Source organism: Wyeomyia smithii, chromosome 2, assembly GCF_029784165.1.
Source record: "Wyeomyia smithii strain HCP4-BCI-WySm-NY-G18 chromosome 2, ASM2978416v1, whole genome shotgun sequence".
Taxonomy (NCBI): Eukaryota; Metazoa; Arthropoda; class Insecta; order Diptera; family Culicidae; genus Wyeomyia; species Wyeomyia smithii.
In genome coordinates this window covers 84,594,574-84,619,677 of record NC_073695.1, presented here as the reverse complement: position 1 = coordinate 84,619,677, position 25,104 = coordinate 84,594,574, and the positions used below count along the sequence as shown (strand labels likewise).

Below are 25,104 nucleotides of genomic sequence, written 5' to 3'. Positions count from 1 at the left end.
AGAAAGGCAAAAAGGAATTTTTCTTTTAACTTTCTTTGAAAAAATAATTTTTTTTTTCAGAGTGTATGTTTTTTCGGGAAGACAAAATTATTATCTACAACTTTGCCGAAGACGTCATACCGATCAAACAAACCGTTTTGGCCCCAAAAATATTTGTAATCATCAATACCTTCCCAAAATAGCATTTTTCAATAGCTTCCCAAAAATGAGTCGTGTTCCAAAAAGTAGGAGGGTGGTATCCAAGACACGACCGCATAGTTGACGTAGGGCTACAATAGTTTTTTTTTTTTTTGAGGCTTTGTTTGATTTGAGCTCGTTTTAATTTTGGCACGGTTCAATTTTGCACTCATTTGCCAAAAACAAGCGAATATGTTTCTAGTTTTCTTGATTTTTTAACCCATCTAAGCTCAACATCCTCTTAAAGAAAGGTTTTTTGGTTCTTTATGTTGCCGAAGCGGATGGAATCGTTAAAACGGTTCCTGAGAAATGACCGAAACATGTTCCGGTAATATAATGATCATGATCAAAGCAGCCTCTGATTACTCGGATGGTAATGCAGGTCGGACTCGATTATCCGGCGACTCAACTAACCGGAGACTCGATTATCCGGAATTTTATTTTTTTGGTGTTCGTTTTCAATTTTCTATCCGAAATTTTACCTTTACCATCCCTTCTAGCATATTTGTCACCCTTTTGTCACTTCCGGCATGTTTGGGACATTTTCGAAATAACTGAAAATAATCAATGTTCAATTTATTTTTTTATGCTTCTCAAGAAATCACCACTTTTCGCCTCAGAAATAATTTCTGGTTACGTCTTTGCATCATACAAGTAAGACCAAAAAAGTAAATATTTATATTTATTTTATGTTCGTTAATCGCAAATTTTGAATTTTTTTCTGTGATCCGATTTTCCGGAAAACTCGATTATCAGGAACGAAAATTTTTGTTTTTTTTTTTTTTTTCTTCACATAACATTTATTTGACACGGCACAAATACAATTTAATGTTTAACGGCGCCAATTATATCTGATGACTTAAAAACTAAAGCAAATTTTTTATCCTCGCTGCCGACTACGAGCTGAAATTAAGTCTAACTTAAAACTAGCATGGGATTTCCAATCAGTGTTTTGTTGTTCAATGGTCGTCTGATAATCGTCGAATGGCATGTATGGATTCGTTCTGCTGAGCCACGATGTCGTGAGTTGGGTCAGAGGCTCGTAGTCCTTGGGTCCTGGTTCTATTGTGCGGGGTCTGGTTGCTGGTTTTGTGCTTAAGGTTCAAACGTGTTCTTGTCGTTTTGTTGGGTGTAGACGGAGGGGAACGGGACTAGACTGGGGCGTGGATGGATTTCAGGAAAACGTATATGAGGGACATGTAGGATAGGTCACGGCTCGCCAAGACATCACGAACAGGAACAGCCGGCTGTCTACCCTCGGCCTGCAGGGAAGCTATTAATTTAGACCTGGCGTCACGGTGTACAGGGCATGACCAAACCACATGCTCTATGTCGTGATAACCTTCACCACAGGCACAGATACCACTTTCCCCGAGCCCAACACGACGGAGGAGCGCGTCAAATCTATAGTGATTGGACATAAGCCGGGACATCACGCAAATGAAATCCCGACCTACATCCAACCCCTTGAACCACGGGTTCGTCGATACTTTGGGGATTATGGAATGTAACCACCTTCCCAATTCCCCTCTGGTCCAAGCATTTTGCCAACTGATGATCGTATTCTGACGTACAAGTGCGAAAAATTCATTAAAGGCAATTGGTCTTTCATAAATATCACCGTTTGTTGCGCCCACCTTAGCCAAAGAGTCCGCTTTCTCATTACCCGGTATCGAGCAGTGAGAAGGGACCCACGCTAAGGTAATCTGAGTAGATTTTTCGGATAAAGCACTCAGATGTTCCCGTATTTTCCCCAGGAAATACGGAGAGTGCTTAACATCTTTCATCGATCGGAGAGCCTCAATGGAACTGAGACTGTCCGTAAAGATGAAATAATGGTCCGTGGGCATTTTTTCGATAATCCCTAGGGTGTACTGAATTGCAGCTAATTCTGCGACGTAAACAGAAGCAGGATTATCGAGCTTATGGGAGACGGTTAAATTGTTATTGAAGATACCGAAGCCAGTGGACCCATCAAGAAGTGATCCGTCAGTGTAGTACATATTGTCGCAGTTGATGTTTCGATATTTATTGGAAAAAATTTTAGGGATCTGCTGCACGCGTAAATGATCCGGGATTCCACGAGTTTCTTCTATCATGGATGTATCGAAAAACACAGTAGAATCAGAAGTATTTGATAAGTCGACACGATTTGGAATATTCGAAGAAGGGTTAATATTTTGGGACATGTGATTGAAATACAATGTCATAAAACGGGTTTGAGAATTAAGTTCGATTAACCTTTCAAAATTTTCAATCACGGGACGGTTCAAGACCTCACATTTGATTAGAATACGAGAAGACAGGCTCCAGAAGCGGGTTTTCAATGGTAGTACTCCAGCTAAAACCTCCAAACTCATCGTATGGGTCGACTGCATGCAACCAAAGGCGATACGCAAACAACGATATTGTATTCGCTCCAGTTTGATCAAATGTGTGTTTGCTGCGGAGCGGAAGCAGAAACACCCGTATTCAATAACAGACAATATCGTTGTTTGGTAAAGCCTTATAAGGTCTCCTGGATGGGCTCCCCACCATTGTCCGGTTATTGTATGAAGAAAATTCACTCTTTGTTGACATTTTTTCATCAGATACCTCACGTGACAACCCCAGGTGCCTTTAGAGTCGAACCAGACACCAAGATATTTGTGTACCAAAACCTGAGAAATCGTTTTACCCATTAATTGTGTTTGAAGCTGAGCAGGTTCATGCTTCCTAGAAAAAACTACTATCTCAGTCTTCTCCGGAGAGAATTCGATACCTAGCTGTAAAGCCCAAGCAGACAAATTGTCCAAGGTATCTTGCAATGGTCCTTGCAAATCGGCAGCTTTGGCTCCTGTAACAGAGATTACACTGTCGTCTGCAAGTTGTCTTATCGTGCATGAATTTGCCAGACATTCGTCGATGTCATTTACATAAAAGTTGTAAAGAAGGGGGCTTAAACATGAGCCTTGGGGAAGACCCATGTAGCTAATGCGAAAAGTTGCCAAATCGCCATGCGTAAAATGCATGTGCTTTTCGGACAACAAATTGTGCAAAAAATTGTTCAAAATTGGAGAAAATCCTTGTCGGTGAAGTTTACCCGAAAGAATGTCAATAGAAACGGAATCAAAAGCCCCCTTAATGTCCAAGAACGCAGACGCCATTTGTTCTTTACGAGCATACGCCAGCTGAATATCTGTTGAAAGCAACGCAAGACAATCATTCGTCCCTTTGGCACGGCGGAAGCCAAATTGAGTTTCTGATAGTAGACCATTTGATTCGACCCAGTGGTCTAAACGACGGAGTATCATTTTTTCCATCAATTTCCGGATACAGGATAGCATTGCAATCGGCCTATAAGAGTTGTGATCAGAAGCTGGTTTCCCTGGTTTTTGGATGGCGATCACCTTCACTTGCCTCCAATCCTGCGGTACAATGTTTTGCTCCAGGAACTTATTGAACAAGTTCAACAAGCGCCTCTTGGCATTGCCGGGTAGATTCTTCAACAAGTTGAATTTGATTCTATCTAATCCAGGCGCGTTATTGTTACAGGACAGGAGGGCAACTGAAAGTTCTGCCATCGTAAAAGGTGATTCTATCGCGTCGTGGCCCGGAGACGCATCGCGAACAATATTTTGCTCAGGAACAGAGTCCGGACATACTTTCCTGGCAAAATCAAATATCCACCTACTTGAAGACTCCTCGCTTTCGTTGACCGTTACGCGATTCCGCATTCTTCGGGCTGTGTTCCAAAGAGTGCTCATCGATGTCTCCCTCGACGTCTCGTTCACGAACCGACGCCAATATCCACGTTTCTTTGCTTTAGCCAAGCTTTTAAGCTTGGTATCAAGCTCCGAATACCGTAAATAGTCGCCAGGTATACCTCCCGTCTGGTAGGCCTTAAACGCGTCGGATCTTTGCGTGTAGACATCGGAGCACTCTTGGTCCCACCACGGAGTGGGAGGCCGTTCTTTGATCGTTACGCCGGGATATTTCTTCGTTTGGGCTTGCAACGCGGCGTCGAGAATCAAGCCCGCGAGGAGGTTGTATTCTTCAAGTGGTGAATGATGTTGAATCGACTCGACCGCTTTTGAAATCATTTCCTCGTATAACTTCCAATCAACATTTCGTGTGAGGTCATACGGAATGTCAATTGGTCGCATGCGAGTTGACCCGTTAGTAATTGAAATAAGAATAGGCAGATGGTCGCTACCGTGAGGATCGAGGATTACCTTCCATGTGCAATCCAACCGTAGCGACGTCGAACATAAGGATAGATCCAAAGCGCTTGGGCGCGCTGGAGGTTTCGGGATACGTGTCATTTCACCGTTGTTTAAAATAGTCATGTCGAAGTCATCGCAAAGGTTATAGATTAAAGAGGAGCGGTTATCATTGTATGGGGAACCCCAAGCCACGCCATGAGAGTTGAAGTCTCCCAAAATCAAACGTGGCGAGGGAAGAAGTTCTATTAAATCCAAGAGCAGCCGTTGCCCAACCTGTGCTCTGGGGGGAATATATATTGAGGCAATACAAAGCTCTTTACCTTGTATTGTCATTTGACATGCGACAACTTCGATGCCTGGAATCGAGGGGAGGTTAATACGATAGAAAGAATAGCACTTTTTAATCCCTAAAAGTACTCCTCCATATGGGGTGTCTCGATCAAGGCGAATAATATTAAAATCATGGAAGTTGAGATCAATATTTGAAGTAAGCCAAGTTTCACAAAGGGAAAATGCATCGCATTTGTTTTTATTTATCAAAACTTTAAACGAATCAATTTTTGGTAAAATACTTCTACAATTCCACTGTAAGACAGAGATAGAATCCTTCATATACGCAGTTGAATTAGGCATCGAAGGATACAATCGCTGCAAGGAGAGGCCATTGGGCAGTCAACTGCTTCAAAAATGATCTAACTGTTGGGAGGAATGCTGTAAGAAAAATTTTAATTGGATCGGGTACATTGAAAGTTTCAAAAATCCAGTCCACAATGTCAGAAAATTTCACTAATCCAGAGTTTGTTTCATCAACTGGGAGTGTAAAAGGAGCAACTGGGGTTTTAGATGTTCCTGGCAGTGCTGGGAACTCCTTCTGGGACTTTAAATTTGCCAGCCCAGGAGGAGCTTGCTTCGGTTTTTCCGCAGCACTGTTTGGTTTGTTTGTAACTATCATTTCACTTTGAGAAATCTTAGGACCTTTTCTGGGAAGTTTAGGAGAGGAAATATTTTTCCTCTTTCTAGACTCCCCAGGATTGGCGTAAGATGCTCCCGCTGGTGAATCGTCAGAATCGGTTTCCTCAGAGGGCAACAGATCGAAGGGGTTCGAAGTAACGGGAGAAGTGGTAACGGTCTTCTTCAGCATGTCAGCGTAGGAACGCTTTGAACGCTCTTTGAGAGACCGTTTTATTTTATCCCTGCGCTGCATGTACACCGCACATGTCGAGAGCTCATGCAGATTTTCTCCGCAGTGAATACACTTTTCAGCGTTAACACTGCAAGAATCTTCCGCATGAGACTCCCCACACTTGCCACAACGTGCCTTATTGCAGCAGTAGGCGGCTGTATGGCCTAACTGCTTGCAATTCAGGCAGTTCATGACGCGGGGCACGTAGAGCCTCACAGGGAGACGAACCCGGTGGATCGAGACGTGGCTTGGTAGTGCAGACCCGGCGAACGTAACTCGAAACGAGTCTGACGGAGTGTATACTGTTTTGCCACCGATGATCGATGCTGACCGCAATTGCTTGCAGTCGAGCACCTTTACTTCGGGACACGTTTTGTTCTTAAAGCACCCTTTGGCACTTTGCAGTATACACTCGACGGACAGACTCGAATCGGTTATGACACCGTCGATCTCCACGTCTCGTGCGGGTATGTAAACGCGATACTCGCGTGTGAAGAGCTCAGAGCAAGCTATATCGTTGGCCTCTTTCAGGTTACCGACCACGACACGGAGCTTGTTAGGCCGGACCTTGGAAATTTCGGTCACGCCCTTGTACTCCTTCGTCAGGTCTTTAGAAATCTGCAAGAGGTTCAACTTTTTCGATTTCGGTCCTGCCTTTGGCCGAAAATAAACAGTATAGCTGCCCTGGGCTCCGTCTGGGTAAAGCCTGGGGCGAGGGGGGACTGAAGAATGAACAGGGGAGGGGGTAACAGAAGGGTCAGGGTCAGAGGGGTTCGGGGATAGGGGCGCGGGAGGCGAGGGATCTACATCCATCGCGCTATGTTTAGCGCACTAGCGCTGACAAGAACACGTACCTTTTTATTTCTCCCTTCCAGTAAGGTTGGTTGTCCGATCGTTCGAAGTAGCAGCCGTTACAGCCAGCAGCACCAATACAGCAGCACCAAACAGCCACCAGCAGCGAGCCAGGTGTGAGATCACTCCACACAGCGATACGACTCGCTGACACTGATGGCTTCTTCTTTTTCCTCGTTTGTGTCTCGTCCACTGCTGTAGCACAATCCAGCCAGCAGCCAAATCGGCTTACGCACCAGCTGGCAGTCACGATGCGAAACAGTTGCACAAAGGAACGACCTTGAACCCGGATTTATTTCACTCGACCAGGCAAACAATGCCAACACTTGTTCACACGTCTTTTGTTTTATACTCTATCGGACCGATCACCAAACACGTCCAGTACTGATGCGTGTTCGGCACAGAATGAAAATTTTTGTTGATGTTCCGGATAATCGAGTCCGACCTGTATCAGAATCTAGGTCGTCAGCCTAATTTCACCAAGCGACACCTAAAGCGACTTGGAACTAAAACTAGTTTATTGGTGGCCATATCTACTGTTAATGTCGTCTTCGGCTGTTCAAAAAGTAAAAAAAGTCATGAAAAGAGAACCGTTCATTTTAGCATGGCTCGATTTGGGCAACAGAAAAAATTCCGGCGAGTTTCCAAAATCGATGTGTATTTTTATTATAGATTTGCAGCACTCTATTTTGAAAAAAAAAACTCTATTGATGAACACCTTTTATTACAATACATATAGAATTTTATAAACATGCTAATATTCAAGTCAAGTCAATTTTTTTATCAGTAGACAGAGTTAGAAATAAATGAAATAAAAACAACGAAGATGCCATATTTGAAAGTTATTTGTCTGTTATCTTCAAAAAAAGACCGGGCCAGAATAATAAATAACGTTAGCCTCAGCAATTAATGTTCACATAGTGTTGTTCAATTACAAGTAAGATTATGGAAAATAATATTATCTTGAAGATGTTAATGAAAAAAAAAATAATTGAAAAATAGAAATACAAATATGGGAACTCTAATATCAAAATGAAATGAATTCGGTTTTCCTCTATACCACGGCACGATGCAAATATGATTATCATATTGAACTAAAATTCATTTAGCTAGCAAAATATAATCATCAGTACAGCTCGTTTAATTACCCCTTGAAAGATCTGTAGAGAGCATTTTGGTTCTCTATTGTCTTTTAAATACTCTATATTTAGTTATTTTAATAAATCTGAGAAAAACAGAGTGTAGAGTTCAAAACTAAACAACGTATTTTATCGGTACAATGCACCGAATTTATATACTTTGCCATCTGCCTCTACTGACACGTACAGAATTTCGTGTCCCCGGTGGCGCAGCGTATTTTGCGGCACTCGAATAATCATATTGAATACTGATATTTGCTAATATACAAAACAAGAAGAAAGAGAAGACAATTCAAACGGCAATTCCAGATTCGATTGTGTTACAGATTGCAAAACGACAACTACGCGTTAACCTAACACGCCTCACTGTGCGTGGACAGCAGCAATGTAAACTTTTGGCTTGGCTGCACACAAATGAATTCACCTTCAAGACATCAAAATAGTCTTGGCTCATAGAAACATACGTTAGTTGACCTATTGGGTCGGGGAGATTCTGTCAAATTTTTTTTTGGTACTGCTATACAGGATATCACAGCAGGCAGTTGGTGTCTACTCATGAAGTCTGTGCCAGGCGTGCTCGCATGTGATTGGTACATTGCTCGTGAAAATTAGCCCTTGAAACTTTTATGAAATTTTCACTGTTCAACAATGAAGTGATAACGATAACTGAACAATCATAAAATTGTCCATCATTTTATCAATCCAACGACATATTGATTATTGTGATCCATCCTGTGGTTACATCAGTATTACCGTTTGAAATCTTTCATTCCAACGTTACACCTTGGTTTTAGTTTCCGCAGAATGTATCTCAATATAGTACGGTTAGACGTAGTCCTACGTCAAAAATCAAACCAATAGCACAAAATGACATCTTTTGCCTATAGAAACGTCCATGCCAAATCAAAATTGGCAGTCTAGAAAAAAACATTAAAACTGGAATATTTTTTGTGGAGCTGCTCTGCTGTAGAACACTTTTCTTTTTCACAAATTGTGAAAAACATTGAAAGGTAAATCTACGCTGTTCAAAACTGGCCAAAGTTCATGTGAACTTCACTTTGAACTCTCACTTATTATCATTGTCACACATGTTTGCTTAATCATATTTGTACCACTTCAAATTGGTCATCACATAGTCCCATGTTTTCCTTTTATTTCCATTCGAAATGAGTATGACTAGAGCAAGGTTGTTAATCGATAACCTATCGAAAACGACGATAACGATACCGTCTGTTATCGTATTCAACTTCAAACATTATCGTCATTGTCAAAGGTGATAACTGCCGGATGGTATCGAATAGATAACGTTTGTTTATTAACAACCACTGCAAGGCCAATTTTTGCATCATTAGGTATATCATTTAGATGCATTTTAAACGCAAATATGACAATGCCACATACCTTGCTATTCGATGCCTTGCTATTTTGTGCTAAAAAAAGTACCTTAAAAGCTAAAACAATCAAAACTCAGACATTTATTTCCTGATGAGAAGCGAAACATAAACAAATAAGGAAAAGTTTCTTTCTGTTGCCTACCCGATCAAACGATTATAACAAACGGGTATCACAAATATATCTGAACTTGATAGAAATAACAAAGCCTGCAATGTCAGAATGATAAAAAGTACAGAACTATATCAAATTCTGTTATCATACACTTGAATGTTCAAAAGTGTGTTTTTCTAAAGCATATTTATAACAGAATTGTTTACATTCTAACTAATTCTGATCTTTTTCTGCGAAAAACCTTACAAAACTTGTTATAATTTGTTATAATCAGTAAGTAATTTTATTAGAAATTTTGATATTTGAAATATTAACGAGACCAAGTTTAGAACACAAGTTGATGCAAAAAGTGCGTAACAATATATCAAGGTTTGTTATAATCCTGATATTTTAGACTGATCGGGTAGTGATGCTTCGTCTCCAACGCTCCGAAGTGAAAAAACACGCCCTCACCCCGTGCCTGCTTTTTGGTCAAATCGTTACACCACTCGCTACCACAGCAAACAAAACTGACATAAGACGTTAGTGAGCTGATAACGTTTAGTGACTATCGTCATCGCCGATAACGTTAATGTTTGAAGACGCTATCGTCATCGTCAATAACGATACAATATACAATAACGATGACAATTGTCAAACACAAAACAAACCAAATCTTGGATGCGAGCACGAAAAATCTAAAAAAAGGATATACAAGTTGACAAAATAAAATAAAGTTGAAATAATATAAAAAATGTTTTTTATAAAAATTTGGACAGAAAAAGAAGTTGGGAATAAAATTGATGAAAGTAAAAAATAACAAAGTAAATTTTGCAATTCAGTCCAAGACAGTTAAAATGCAAGTAAATCAGGTTTGCCTAAAATATTAATAAACAAATGATGAAACACTCGAAAACAAATAATAATACTAAACAAAACATAAAACTTAAATTGAAACACTAGGCGTCTCCATCGTCTCTATAAGAAGTGGAGACGCATAACTATTTTCAATTTTTAATCAGCAGATTTTTTAAAAATATGTAATATGTTGTTTCCGGCTTATGATTCAGAAAAAAAACATCCTGTTTTGTCAATATCCTTCAAAAAAAAAACTAAAAAGCAGCTTCCCACAAAACGTTTCATGAACTATGAATGGAATATTTTTAATCTCATATAGAATATTCACGGCAGTGGCAAATACGAAATGCAAAACTGCCGCTTCTTTCGATCCAGCGAAACTAAAGATTGTGAATGACACTATTTGCATGATCAGTATAATCGTTTATCAAAAAATCTGATAAACCTTAATCATGTCATAATACAACCTTTGTCATCATAAAATAAGCTATAATAAAACGAATACAAAGGAATAACTCGTCCTCCTAAGCTTGTAAAACGCTTTGACAGTAAACAATAGATGTCTTTTCATAAGCTGAAATAATTCGCACTTTGTCCGTTCCTGCTTCACGGCTTACGTAAACTTTTTAAACAAACTAGAAGGTAAAGCAACGCACGAAAAGAAAAAAAAACATAGGAAAGATACGAAAACAACAAAGGCACATCTCCTCTCAGCTGCTTCGCCCATGAAGTACGGGATTCATGCAGTATTCCTGGAATTAAGATAAAAACCTAATGAATGAGGAAACAGGGATGCTGACAGCCTTCCTGGTGCGGGTTGAAGCAATGCGGGGCTCAGTCGAAGCCCGGCGGGGATCTTAGCGCTGAAGAGCTTTTGAATTTACGAGAGCGTGGGAGGAAACAGAAATTAAAAGCTAATGGTACGGGATATGTAAGCTGTGGTTGTTAATTTTTTATAACTTTGCACTAGCACTAGACATAAAGCGTTAAACCGTGATGGAGGCTTATCACAGGCTTACCTTTTAATTGGGATTCATTGTACCGATTGGGAATGCTTTGTGCTTTCGATGCTGCTGTCGTTATTCACTTCACCAAAATATATCAAAATTAAAAACTTTTGTGTTTCTAAAGTTAATTTTACAACAATTTAAGTTCTATCGGTCGTTTTTTCAATCATTCATAATATCGTTTGAATTAAACATCAGATTCATAATTAATGCAGGTATAAATACAATTAACACAATTCATGAAGATAAATCATATAAAATTTACAACATTTGTGTACAGATTACAGTTCCAACTGTTTGCTACTAAACCATCAATCATACTGGAAGGTGAACTATCCAAAGCATAAAACTGTTGACTCATGCTTACTCGGAGATCAGCGTTGAAAAATTCACTCATGTCGATTTGGTTTGCTACAGAGCAACAAGTTGCAAATATTCCTTTTGCCGTTTCCATAAAATGCCACTTGCAGCCACAAGCTTCCATATGAATAGAAAATAAATGCACGTACCACTTATTTGCCAAGATGCCCAGCGCACGAACGTGCATTTTGCAGTGCAGAACGAATACGCCACGGTTTGTTGATGGTAGAGGGAGAAACAGCCCTCCTGGTTTGCAGAGAGAAAGCGATTAACGGTGGAATGGTAAATGTTATGGGTAATTTATTTTTATTATCTTCTTTTGTTCTCTGGCTTTACACCAGAGCAAAATAACCAGATTTCAAACGAAGGAAGCTCTCGGAAAAGACAATAATCACATTAATGGAAAAAACTGCCGGCAAAGTTAATGTTTAAATTGTCTTATCTTTTCGACAATTCACTTGAGATGAGCGATACCTTTTCAGCTGATGGGATTATTTTAATTTTAGGACGGATGCGGTATACTTTATTAAGTTGTCGTTGTACAACCGCACTGTTATTTTATTCGAAACGATTCGTTAAACGCATGCTGCTCAATTTTTGATGATGAATTTGTTTTGGTTTCAATTCATACCATTCAATCAGAACTAACCATCGAAATTCCAGGCGCGTTGAATTGCTGTGTAATGCATTCAAGCGGAAACGAATTGCTACTATAAGTTACCTTCGCTTGTTGGCAAAGTATTGCTAGCAGAATGTAAGAGAAGAAAACAACAAAGCAGCATTCAAATTAATTGTAAACATTACAGATTTGTATCTACGGTATAGACACGAGGGCCGACTTTATTTACCTGTAATTAGGAAAATTTATCTTAGGCAGATGTAATGAAATTAAAACCAAGCTGTTCAAGCTGTTCTTATCCAACTCACTTTCTGTACCACAACCAAAGTCGATGCTATAAAAACAAGATGACTGTTGAACTGGTAAAATTCTTCCTCAAACTTAAACTGGAAAAAATGTTGCTTATACTCAACTGGAAACATACAATGGTGTGTTTCACCACTGCGAAACTGCAACCTAAAATTGAAAGTCCAAAACTGTGCGTCCGCTTTTCAGCATGCCAATTGGAATACAAACTTCTCGGCCTGTTTCGAACAAAGTCAAATTCATAAAGTCGTACAAATTAACATATTTATCTTCCGAAACAGACACCGCCTCAGAGCTATTTTGGCTATACTTGATCAGCGAACGAGCATCACCAAGCATTCCCACTTTTAAAGTGAACTTTTTGAGAAACCTGAGAGCTGCAAGCAATTTATCAAACCTAACTAAACGATGAAGTTCTGTCAACAAAATGATACACAACATTGATTCTACACGTTGTTAGAAGCAAGCAGTTGCTTGTTTTATATTGCATACTATTTCACCATTTCTCGATTTGTTAAGTGTTACTGAGCAAAGCAGTGTGTGTGTCTGTGTGTGTGTGTGTGTGTGTGTGTGTGTGTGTGTGTGTGTGTGTGTGTGTGTGTGTGTGTGTATGAGAGTGTGTGTGTGTGTGTGTGTGAGAGTGAGTGTGCGTGTATATCAATAATAAATGCGTGTGCGTGTATATCAATAATAAATCACTGGATTAGGCAACTCTTGGAGAATATAAAATAAATAATTATTGCTATTTTATTTTACAAAATAGCGGCTGTGCAGCGATTGCCGTGAACCACTTTTTTTAAGTTATTCCGCGGCGAGCAGTAGAAGTTGTGCCCAACGCCACCTATGAGCAAAACAAAAAAAATTTCATTATCTACATAAGTGTCGCTAGTGAAGTACACATGATTTTATTTTTAGTATTTTTCTTCGCAAAATGGCAAATGTTTGAAAAAAAAATCTTTTTCGACAAAAAAAATCGACTTTAATTGTTTATAACTTTTATTGTTGTTAATCAATCGTCAAAATCATGTGTACTTCACTAGATAATCTAATGGAGAAGCTACAGTTAAAATTTCAAGTCAATCGGATGTAAACTTTTTCAGTTCTACTGCTCGCCGATTTTGAAAACATGGTTTTGAGAAAAATGCTTTAAAGTTTCAAAATTCTATAAATTTTAAGAATCGCAATAACAAAGACCCTAATAATTTTTTTACCTTCAGTCAGCTATCTATGCGCCGCAAAGTTGTCCTTCCTGGGCTTTATTTTCCTCTTCTTCCTTTTTGAACTCTGATGAAAGGATGCGCCTAGCCTCTTTCGCAATATCAGACATGCGATGCTCAGCTGAACATGTTCGGACATGTTAGTAATTTTGGCCATTTGATCACTGCTAGTTAATAGCTGTGAGTGTGTTTTGGTAGTTTGCTTGTAATGAGCGGAGAATAACAATACAACTAGAATCATCCCGTGTCATCGATAAAACCAATTCAAAATCAACACTTCTCTTCAAGGTTGCCAATCAAATAATAAAAAACAGAGTTGAAAGAGAAGGTCACTGAAATTATCCGCCTCACCCCAATCAAGTGTAATCCCAAACTCAGTACAAAAAATACATTGACATAAGATAGGCTTTTGTAATTCTACGTTTGTCTTGCGGTCGTGACGCTAGGTTATAGAACCCGCTTTGTCAAGCGGATGGTCGTGGGCTAGAATCATAGTAGAATCATGCCATTCGATGTTAAAGAGCATGAATAACGATATTTGGCAGGAAGAACCAAACTTGGTTTACTAGAACAGTATATAAGCGTGTAAAAGAAAGGGCTAAATTATATTACTCAAAAGCTAATAGCTAATAGCTAATAATAGAAAAACAGTAAGGTCTTTTTTTTACACGAGGGATGCGTCTCGAATTTGCATGGGATCGCGTAAAAAAAGACTTTTTTGAGTTGCAAATATAACTAAGATAGTGGTCAATCTAGAGACCAAAAAGCAACATTTACTGTACAGTAGACCCCCTCCTCCCCCATCGTAGCATTTCGTCACAAAGTCAGGACCCCTCTCTAGATAATTACGTAGCTTTATAACCCCCCCCCCCCTCCACATATGATTTTTTTGTTTTTTGCAAATTTTATTATCCAAAACATACCTTGAGTCATGAATGAACAAGAAAAGACAAGGAAGTAATATAAATGATCCTAAACAGACAAAACAGTGATAAAAAGAACAGCTAGAATGCAACCCGAACGCACAGGCAGGATTATCACACACGCACACAATGTCCTCGTAGCGATAATTACCACCATTTTCATAACAAGTTTCCACTTTTAAAAAAGAGGAGTACTCTGTTTGGTTTGACGCTTGTCATTTGTATGGAATCGAATCTGAGTTGCCAGTCTTCTTTATATGATTTTTTTGCTTTAAGGCAGCAAATTCCTGAGAATGTATACAGTAAACGTATTTTAATTTTGTTCCAAAAACAATTACTGTTATACACTGGGGTCTTTTTTTACGCGGGTTATTTTTATGAATTTTATTAATCGCGATTTTTTTACAATAAAGCGGATTATTTTCACGAGATTCGGAAGAATATTTGTACGCGGTTTCAAATAAGTTTAGTATAAGTAAATCTAATCTAACCTTTTAAACGCGGTACAATCAACCGCGTAAAAAAAGACCCCAGTGTAACAGCTCCTGGTATTATTAATTACATAACAGTTGATTAAAAGTGACAGAGCGAAATATTAAAATTAAGAACATGTCGTACAGTCGTCCAGCAGGGAATTTCTCCTCTTAAAATTTGTTGCCTAACGTTATAACGTTACCTCAGCAGAAAACTCTATTTTAGTGCGTTTTTGGCGAAATTCTGCAATCAATCATATTCGTCGCCATATACTCCATAAGCGCTGTTTTGGGAAATAGTTTTCAATCAACATCTGAAGCTTCTGTGGCACTCAGCATGGAAACCCACGTCAATGCTTTCCAGTTCCCTTCCTAGCAAATGGTCTATTTATTCACAGTACCATCAAGACAACCAACTGAGCTAAAACTTCAACCAGCCCATCATACGTGGTCTCTGCTCCAAAACAACATGATACCGTTCCTCGAATGACCAACCATCAATGTCCTCTTCAGTAGAAGTTTCCGATGAAACGACCGATAGAATCAATACCGAATGCTGAAGTGTGGTTATATACCACTTGCCAGTTTCAATATAATAAATGATGAATATCCTAACGAGGCCATCAGTACAAGTTGGTTTGGCCTCTCTTGTATCGCTTTTTTTCGATTTGCTACCTTCGTTGGAAAAATGCATACACACTGAGAAAAAAAGCGACTAACATTATTTCTTTTGAAAAAAAAAATTGTTATTTTGATTCTACAATGACGCAAAATGGCTCTTGGGATGTCACTTACCTAACGTTTTTAGTTTACGATTTTTGCATCAGTGTACACATTTGTCATTTACCTGTTAGTTGAATCACAATTCACACGTGTCGTCTTTTTTAAAAATGATATAAAAGAAGAGTAATGTCATTGAGAGCGAACTGTTCTTTGCGATCGTAGATATATATATTATCATAATTGATTCTGATTTACTATATATTCGTATACGTATATTCAAAATAGAATCAAATATGCTATAATTGACAGCTGAATGACGGTAGCATGAAGTATATTTATCTCACTTTTCTTCGATTTTAGGAAAGTGCCGGCATGGTTCCTGGACCACCAAGCACTGGAGCATCACAACAGCTGCAGAATAGTTCTCCTTCCAACCGGCCAACGCATGCCAAAGAGTACACTTTTCTGGACATTGAACTAAAATACGGAATATTACAGGTAAAAGGTTTATTTTTTTGCATTTAGCAAACCTCAAACATTTACAGTCTGCTTCTACTTGATTGATGAAAGTTCAATTTAGAAAATTGGATTATAACACAAAACTTTTATTATTTTGTCGTAATTTTTTGGATCATTAATTCTACTGAACCGCATGCGGTACTAGTATTCTCCGAATAGTCAAACGAAATCATAAAAATAGAATGGCAATGCATCGACCGGGCGCTCAAGCCATTACTGGAATAATAAACGAACGAAGAAAATGTTTTGTGTTACTTGGAAAAGTTTATCTCCTTCCACTTACACCTTTGTACCTTCCCGGTATATATATCACCATTGACGGAGACAAGAGTGAGCAGCAAGTGCAAACAAAAAGTCCCCGTGAGGTACCACACGCAGTGATACTGCTCCAGTTCCCAGGATGTCATTAATCTTATCCCTCAGAGGCAAAAGCGACAGCTCAGAGTTACGCAGCGATGAATGGGCGTAACGACTGTTTAAACTGTTCCTCGAGAGCCCATTATTCTTACCAATTAGTGCTGAAACCATTATCAATACACTCGAACGAGACAGTTAATCCTTTTCATAGTACACACGCTTAGGTTATTCTGCCTAATTTTTGTTGTAAAAATATTTAAAAAAACGAAAAGAAAAAGAAGTAAACTAACGGAGTTACATTTAATAGTTATACCTTTTTCCTCACTTTACTATTCATGTTTAAAATAAAATCAAACTTGAAATAAATATTTTCATGTGGTTTACTTTTCAGTTGAGCAAAAATGGTTCAAATATTAGTTTTAAAGATCATTTCAAACAAAAATATTCAGTTTGTTGAACTTGGACAACAATTTGATGTGTAAATTTGCAACCAAATCTAAGAGAGCTGTTCTCGAATGAGCGTGGGATTGTGAGTATTCAGAAGTACTTTCATGAATAATCTTGTGTAAGCACCACCAGAACACCTACATACTAAAATATTCATGAATTGTTACTGTATAATTTTGCGCAATTAGCGGTTCCGGTTTTTTTCATTAAACAAATTCCGAGTAAATGATTTTTAGTATCGATTCGTTATTTTAGGCTTTAACTTGCATTTAAAATGTGTGACTATCTATAAATCTTTCCAATTATCTTGGATCCTTTGATGTTCAATAAGTCAACTCTAATTTTCACATTCTCCTCGCAGATAACGGAAGCACTCTCGTTCCTGCACTACTCCGGTCAGCTGATACACCGGAACGTGTGTCCATCGTCAATTCTAATCACGAAAAAGGGCACCTGGAAGTTGGCCGGTTTCGAATTCACCGAGCGAGTCAACGAAACCGACGCAACGGATCCGGTCCCTTGCCAGTCCTGGTCGACCAGAACATCAAAAATGGTGCAACCTAATCTGGATTACATGGGTAAGTGCACTCTGTTCCAATTAACCAGTCGGCATTCTTGGTGATTACCAACGGATTAAATGCATTATCCCTGCTTCCTACCTTTTCTCACTCCCACAGCGCCCGAGAATCAAATCAACTCAAACTGCAGCATATTGAGCGACATGTTCTCGCTCGGTATGGTGATATGTGCAATTTTCAATCACGGGAGACCGTTAATACAGTCGGGGAATTCACCACCTGCGTATCTAAAGCAGATGGAGATGGTAAGTATGTATCCATGCACACCACACTTAAGTATGTATCCATGCACAGAGTGATATGTGTGTCGAAAGTGTGAAAGAGCAAAAATTTGCGAAAAGATACGATGCGTCTTGATTTCCTATGGGAAGCTGGCCTTCTGGCATATACAAAAGCAAAATTCATCGCCATCACCATCATGCATGAGCGAAATCCGTATACAGTGAATCTGTGTATGAAAGTCATCCAGGTTTAAATCGGGGAAAGTTGAATTATAAAATCATTTCCTTTGGGTCAAATAGATTTTTCTCTAAGATTGCTGACCAATCGTAAAAAGGAAAAATCACTTTTTTCACATTCGTATCAAATTGTAAACAGTAGGTATTGTTAGCAATATGGTTTCTTTCTGTTTTGTTATGGTTTCGTTATCTATCATTGATGAAGTGTAGATGCTTTAAAGCGGCTTAAGAGTGCAGTTGTAAATTCTTTACACAGTGTCAACATGGTGAACTTTTCAGGATCTTTGCCGCCTTCTTCATCACTACCCTGTATCTTATTGTTATAAATGGTTACATAAGGCTAAATAAGCTCCCGATAGAAGAACTGAATTGTTCGCTCTTCTTGTGAGAGGAAACTGACTCCCCATTACACAGTGGGGAATCGCTGGCCATCAGCCAAAAAAAAATTTTTTCGTTAGCTGTTTTATAATATTTTTCCTTTGTTGCTATAACATTCAAGTGTCTAAATCCAGAATTTGGGCGCAATATCATGAGATCTGAATTTTTTATGAATTTTCAAAGCTTGGCGAACTGACGTTTTTTGTCTTTTTTTTTTTGAAAAATAGTACATTACTTTGAAACGCTCGGTAGCTTCAATGATAGCTTGGATTTTTTTGACGTCAAAGAAAAAGTTGTTGTAAATATTGTGCAAAACAAACCCCTTTTCATTAGATATTGTAAAATTTGGTCATAATAGGCCTGACACTAGAAAAAAATCGAAAAAACGTGATTTTTTTTGTAGAAAAGTAGCTTAAAAGTTTAGTTGCCGCAGTTCGCCAAGGTTGTGACTACATTCAAAATTTAGGTAAAAACGTAAGCTTTCAAATGCATACTGTCCGCTGCTGCGCAAAACTGCGCAAATTGCCACTTTAGTGAAAAAAGCGATAGCAGTTTTTTTCATTTTTTTTTTTTTGAGGTTTAAATTTCATCCAGGATTAATTTTAATCATAACCATTACACCCCATTAATGAAAATTTGCGATATCGAACTCAATCCGTAAGAATAAAATAAAAATTTGGGCAAAAATTACAAAATTTATCAATTAAAAGTTATAAAATAAGTGTTAAATGAGAAAATAGTAAACAAATCTTTATGAAACTTTTAATTATGTCAAACTCCATCGCTTCCTGCAAATTTGAAACAATATTAAAAACATTCAGCCCTTTTCAATTTATGATCATGAAATTCGCAAAACTGATTGAAGTGTTGAATACTAGCAGCAAATTCATACCATCAAACTCCGGCTAACAATAGCCCGTTTGAAGATTGCTTTCGCTTCGCACTCTTTGGCATACAAAAGTAAAGCACACATTTTGCTTTACGAGAAAAAAACAAAGAACAGTCGTCGCCCTCCGCATCTTTTCTTATTCATTTAGAACGTTGTGTCATTCCAGTGTCTTGGTTTTCAAATTCATAAATTCGTTGAATTTTATTATGGAGCCTTCAACTTCAGCGGCACCACCTAATTCAATGTCTAGTAAGTTGTCAATTCATGGTGTTATACATGTATCAAAATGTCCTCTTTCAACCATAGAAACCGGATTAAGAAGATAACATATATATGAAACAATAAAACATCAAAAATTACTAGAAGAAATGAAAATTGCTGCGAAAGACATTTTTCCTGCTAATAAGTATAATGAACTTCAAATTTTCTGGAAACAATTCAACACAAGATTTAAGCGATCACAGCGGAAGATGATAATGCTGATGATGATTTTTTCAATTTGTAATTAGTTTGTATTACTTATGTTGTTTTAGTTTATTAAAAATATATATATATATATATATTTCGGCAAAATTTGTTTAGTTCAAGGGGTTGTCCATAAATTCCGTATTTTTTCAATGGGAAGGACGCCCGGTGGCACTAGTTGTGATCAAAGATTATATAATTCAATTGAAAAGGAAAAAAAGTGCCGAAAAAATATTAAAAATTGGATTTCGTGCTTTATGGACGGCCCCAAACAAAAAATTGATGCCAAATTCGTGTTCAGCGCCCCAAAATTATGTAAATACCAAGTTTTTGTCGCATTTATCGACACTTTTTTTGCTTGGCCAGCCTTTGTATGGAGTCGCCCCACTGTGCATTAGTTTTGGCACCAATCTTATCAACAGCATTCAATTTCATCGATGTGAGTCGAAACATACTCCTGTTCTGCACAAGTAGTATCAAAGTATTAGATAAAGCTAGCGTTTCTAGGTATAGAAACTAGACGTGTACAAGCTTCAATAGTATAGAGAAATCGGTAAGCTCACCATCTTGGGACGGTTTCCTTCCCTGAAATGTAGTATGATCAACTTTAACCGGATTGAATGAAAACACATCCACATTTCTTAAAGCCGTGTATGATGCTATCGGACTTAATACCTCTTCCTACAATTTGTGAGTTTCGGGTACAATGAAATCCTCATGCTGCATCAAGTAAGGTTCAATGTACATATGGAGCAAATCGTTTTTTTTTTGTGAGAAAATTTGCATTTTTATGACGAAGGAAAGGACTATGTCTTACTTTAGCATACTGTGGAATGTATAATGGAAATGTACCCTCTTAAAATGCATAATATGTTACTAAAGAGCGTTACGGTGAAAAAATGGTCGAACAAAAATGTGTGTAAATTGGTCATTTTTATTAAAAATTAAATCATACTTCTTTGTACAGGATAAAATTTTTTTAGCATGTCATTTCTGATTTCGCTTAATTTTCTTACATTATTCCTTTTTGATAAGGTCACTTTATCGTTGAAAAGCTGTTCACGTGGTATGTGGATGGCCGCTATGGTATACCAAGGTATAGTATGAATCAGGTATATCCCGAGTAATCTGGAGAAGATTTGCGTATGCCAGCGTAAATAAAGTAAAACTAGAATCATCACTTTTTTGATCCCTAGCTAATTCTTATAGACGAAAAGGGTACGTTTGCTACCTAACGAAATTCAGCCAATTGATTAAAGGCTATTCAAAAATTACGGTGCGTGGGTGCACTTACTATCTGTGAACTAGGAATACTGACTGTCCACATCATACACACACCACAGGCTCAGTATATTGCGTTGATTTGATATTGGACGCAAGTCATGCGTTGAACTGTTTGAAGCTCGATTTTGAAAAGTGACCAGAATGACAAGATAACCTCAATGCTCACCTAATATTTTGAATGTATCTCAAAGCATTTTTTCTGAGCTTTCCAATGGTGATGTCGAATTCAAAATCGGTGGCTGCGAACATGCTTGAAAACACGTTTTCTGATGAAATTCAAGATGACGGCGAGATCCAAGATGGCGGCCTTTTTTTCTACTTCAAATGAAAGCTCTATCATTCTTCTTGAAAACGATGTGTTGGTTGCAAGAGGTTCAATGACAAATTCAAGAGAAATAAATCAATTAAAAGATCAAGAATTGCTCAAAAATCAATATTTGTAAAAACCGTTTAACCGATTTGTGCTCGAAGGGGTCAATCGATATGAACTAACCAAAGTGGTTTTCTCATTTTTTCACTATTTTCAATCATTCAAACACAAAAATATCGTTTTTTAACGACCTCATGTCACCAGTGGGACAGTTTCAGTGAGAATTGCTCAAAGGGCCTATCCAAAATTGTGACTGATGGTCAAAAATTTCTACATCAGAAAAACGACTTGTTTGATTGAAATGGTGTCTTCAAGAAAGTTTTAGGTAATAACATTTTAGTTCTAGGAAAAATATCAACCTACTCTGTATATATTTTTTTTGTGCCAAATTTTCCAAATTGTCACAAAATATTAAATAGCTCGAAAAGTCATTTTTTTAATCTAAATTTTTACACATTGAAGAAGACAATATGTACTACTATCTGACAAAATTTGGTGATGGTGGTGAATTTAATTTTAGTTTTTAAATAGTTTATTTGACACGGCACGATACAATTTATGTTTAACTGAGCCAAGTACATTTTTATTTAATTCTAAATTATTCATTTGCACGTGGCTAACCAGTGATGTTCTATTTGAGCAGTTTTGGTCTGAGGTGTCTGCGTAAACATAGAGATGCCGAGTCTTCGTTTTAGTGTCTCCAGCCGGGTGTATCATTCTCTTTCAGTTTGTGACAGAAATTGTATTCTAGCAAATAGATAAAAGAAATCAAATTTTAATGCCAGCATTTTTTATAAACCCGTATAGCTGTGTCATGTACTGGAGATCACCGCTTTCCAGAATGTCTCTAACGGGTACGTTCGGTTGTTTTCCTCGGGCCCGAAGGGAATCTATAAGCTCAGACCTAGCACCACAGTATTCGGTACACGACCAAACAACATGCTCGATGTCATGGTAGCCATCGCCACAAACGCAGTGATAACTGTCTACAAGCCCTATACGAAAGAGATGAGTCTGGACATTGGACATAAGTCTGGAAATCACGCGAATGAAGTCCCGACCTACATCCAACCCCTTGAACCATGCTTTCGTCGATACCTTAGGAAAAATGGAATGTAGCCACCGTCCCAGTTCATCCGAGTTCCATGATGATTGCCAACTGTTGAGTGTTCTCTGACGCAAAATGCTATAAAATTCATCATAAGCAATTGTTCTTTCATAAATATCGCCATCAATAGCACCCACCTTAGCTAAAGAGTCAGCCTTTTCATTACCCGGAATCGAGCAATGAGAAGGGACCCACGCTAAGGTAACCCGGTAATTTTTATCTGTTAAAGCACTAAAAAACCGCCGTATTTTCCCCAGGAAATACGGGGTGTGCTTCACAGGCTTCATCGATCGCAGAGCCTGAATGGCACTGAGACTATCTGTGAAGATGAAGTAGTGGTCTATGACAGGGTTTCGATGATCCCACGAGATTACTGAACGGCAGCAAGTTCTGCGATGTTCACGGAAGCAGGAGCATCGAGTTTGTAGGAGGCGGTAAAATTTTCGTGGAAAACACCGAATCCAGTGGACTCATCTAGATTAGATCCGTCAGTGTAAAACCTTTTATCACAACTAACATGTTCAAACTTATTGGAAAAAATCTCAGGGATCTCTTGGGGTCGCAATCGATCCGGGAAACCAGAAATGTTTTGTTTCATGGTGGTGTCAAAGAATATAGCATTATTAGAAGTATCTAAAAGTGCGACATTGGAGGAATCGTATGAAGAAGGATTAATATCTTGAGCCATATAGCCAAAATATAAAGTCATAAATCTGGATTGAGATTGAAGGTCGACCAGCCCCCGAAATTTTCAATTACTAATGGGTTCATAACTGTGCATCGAATTAGCAACCGGTAAGAGAGATTCCAAAAACGATGTTTCAACGGAAGAATACCCGCTAGCACTTCAAGACTCATCGTATGGGTCGACTGCATGCAACCTAAGGCAATACGCAAACAACGATATTGTATTCGTTCCAGCTTGATCAAATGTGTGTTTGCTGCGGAGCGGAAGCAGAAACACCCGTACTCAATTACAGACAATATCGTTGTTTGGTAAAGCCTTAGAAGGTCTCCTGGGATGGTGGTGAATTGACAAACAAAAAAGTTATGAACATTTGAGTATTTTTACATTTTTACTCTGAACTATTTTGAGTGTTTTTTTTTTTAGCTACACATTACAATGTTGGAAAATTTATCACTAAGAACATGATACCAATCCAACGCGCTGTTCTTGTATCATAATCGATCATTTTAATACTGGCCCTGTTGAAATTGAATTTGCGTTACTCACCGGCGAACCCTGTTATCAGAAGGTTGTAAAAATAAGACGAACACACAAGGTAACCAATTTATACAGTACACTGGGGTCGCTTTTTACGCGGGTGGTTGAACCGCATTTACAAGATTAGATTAGATATATTTATACTAAAGTTATTTGTTACCGCATACACGTAATCTTCCGAATCGAGTAAAAATAATCCGTGTTGTTGTAAAAATATCCCGTTCAAAAAAACGAATAAAAACAACGCGCATAAAAAGCGACCCCAGTGTACCTGTTCATATTAAGTAAATCCAGATTTAGAGACACAGGAGCTGCGAGATTGAGGCAGTCCATGCTACTTCGAAAATTAATGCTGAACGAACAATTTTTTTTTTTTTTTTTGAAAAAAAAAAGTTTTTCGGAATTGTTTTTTTCTGCAAGGATAGAGGATCTACATCTTTCCCGAAGTTACAAGACCGATCAAACAAACCGTTCATACACTAGAAATATTTTTAATCATTATTGAACGATCAGCGCAGAAATAAATATTTCACTAATGAGTCACAATTTGGGATAGGCCCTTTTGAAACAGCAGTTGTGAGTCTACATGATGTCATTATTATTTTGACTTAGGACTACGTCTATCTGGAAGTTATGTACCTGTATTTGAAATAGTGCTGGGACTTTTAACCGGATATATTCGTGATCCGGTTATCCAAGGCTCGGATCACGGATGTGTAAACGAATACTATTCGGATGTCCGGATATCCGGATACGGATAATCGAATAGTCGGATATCCGGATATACTATCCGGTTATCCGGATTTTTTTTCTGGCTTTTAGGCCCGTTTGAATGAAATGTAACGCGAAAAATGGCTTTTTCCACAATCCCTCATCCCCTCGTAAGTATGTATTTACATAATTCTCATTAAACTATGTTCGGATACAATATCCGGATATCCGGATATCCGACTATCCGAAAATCCGGATAGCCTGTCGGATAATATTCGGATATCCGATTGATCCGGATTATGGATATTTGTCCGATATCCGAGGTCGGATATCCGGATATTTTAATCCGGATAGTCCCAGCACTAATTTGAAAATCTAGTAATTCAATCAGGGAAAACCAGGGAAAAGTGGTAGGGTTTTGAGCGCTTTTACTTCAGTCATTTATAATCAGGTTATCGAAGTTTTGGCATCAATGCCCACTAGGACGATCCTAACTTAGCAGCAGCGCATAGCAGAGAGCAGCAGTAGCGAATACCAACAACAGTAGCTGCAGCGTGTACCAGCAACGGTAGTGGGGCTAGCGATAGTTAGCTATAGCGGCACTACTTCTTCTTGTAAAAAACTGCCTTCGTGCGGTAGCGGCCGTATCAGCAGTTGATGCGTTGACCAGCACTTCCGCAAGAAGAAAGCGCGCGCCGTATTTTAGCAACACACAAACGGGGATGTTGGCAATTAACATCTGTCGGCTGTCATTTTTTCAGTATGAAAACAGCTTTCCATTGAGTTAT

General features: G+C 38.4%; 1 protein-coding gene across 7 annotated transcripts in view; it reads left to right on the top strand.

Annotated features, from left to right (window-relative positions):
- Window positions 1–25,104, top strand: part of LOC129725190 (SCY1-like protein 2) — a 331,670-nt gene that overhangs the window by 164,800 nt on the left and 141,766 nt on the right. For all 7 annotated transcript variants that reach the window (XR_008728031.1, XM_055680719.1, XM_055680721.1 and 4 more), the window contains exons 5-7: window positions 15,888–16,025; window positions 17,212–17,428; window positions 17,528–17,673. Coding sequence is in view for 6 of the 7 variants with exons in the window: in XM_055680719.1 (XP_055536694.1) it covers window positions 15,888–16,025; window positions 17,212–17,428; window positions 17,528–17,673 (501 nt within the window). In the remaining variant the exon portion in view is untranslated. The remainder of the gene's footprint in view (window positions 1–15,887; window positions 16,026–17,211; window positions 17,429–17,527; window positions 17,674–25,104) is intronic.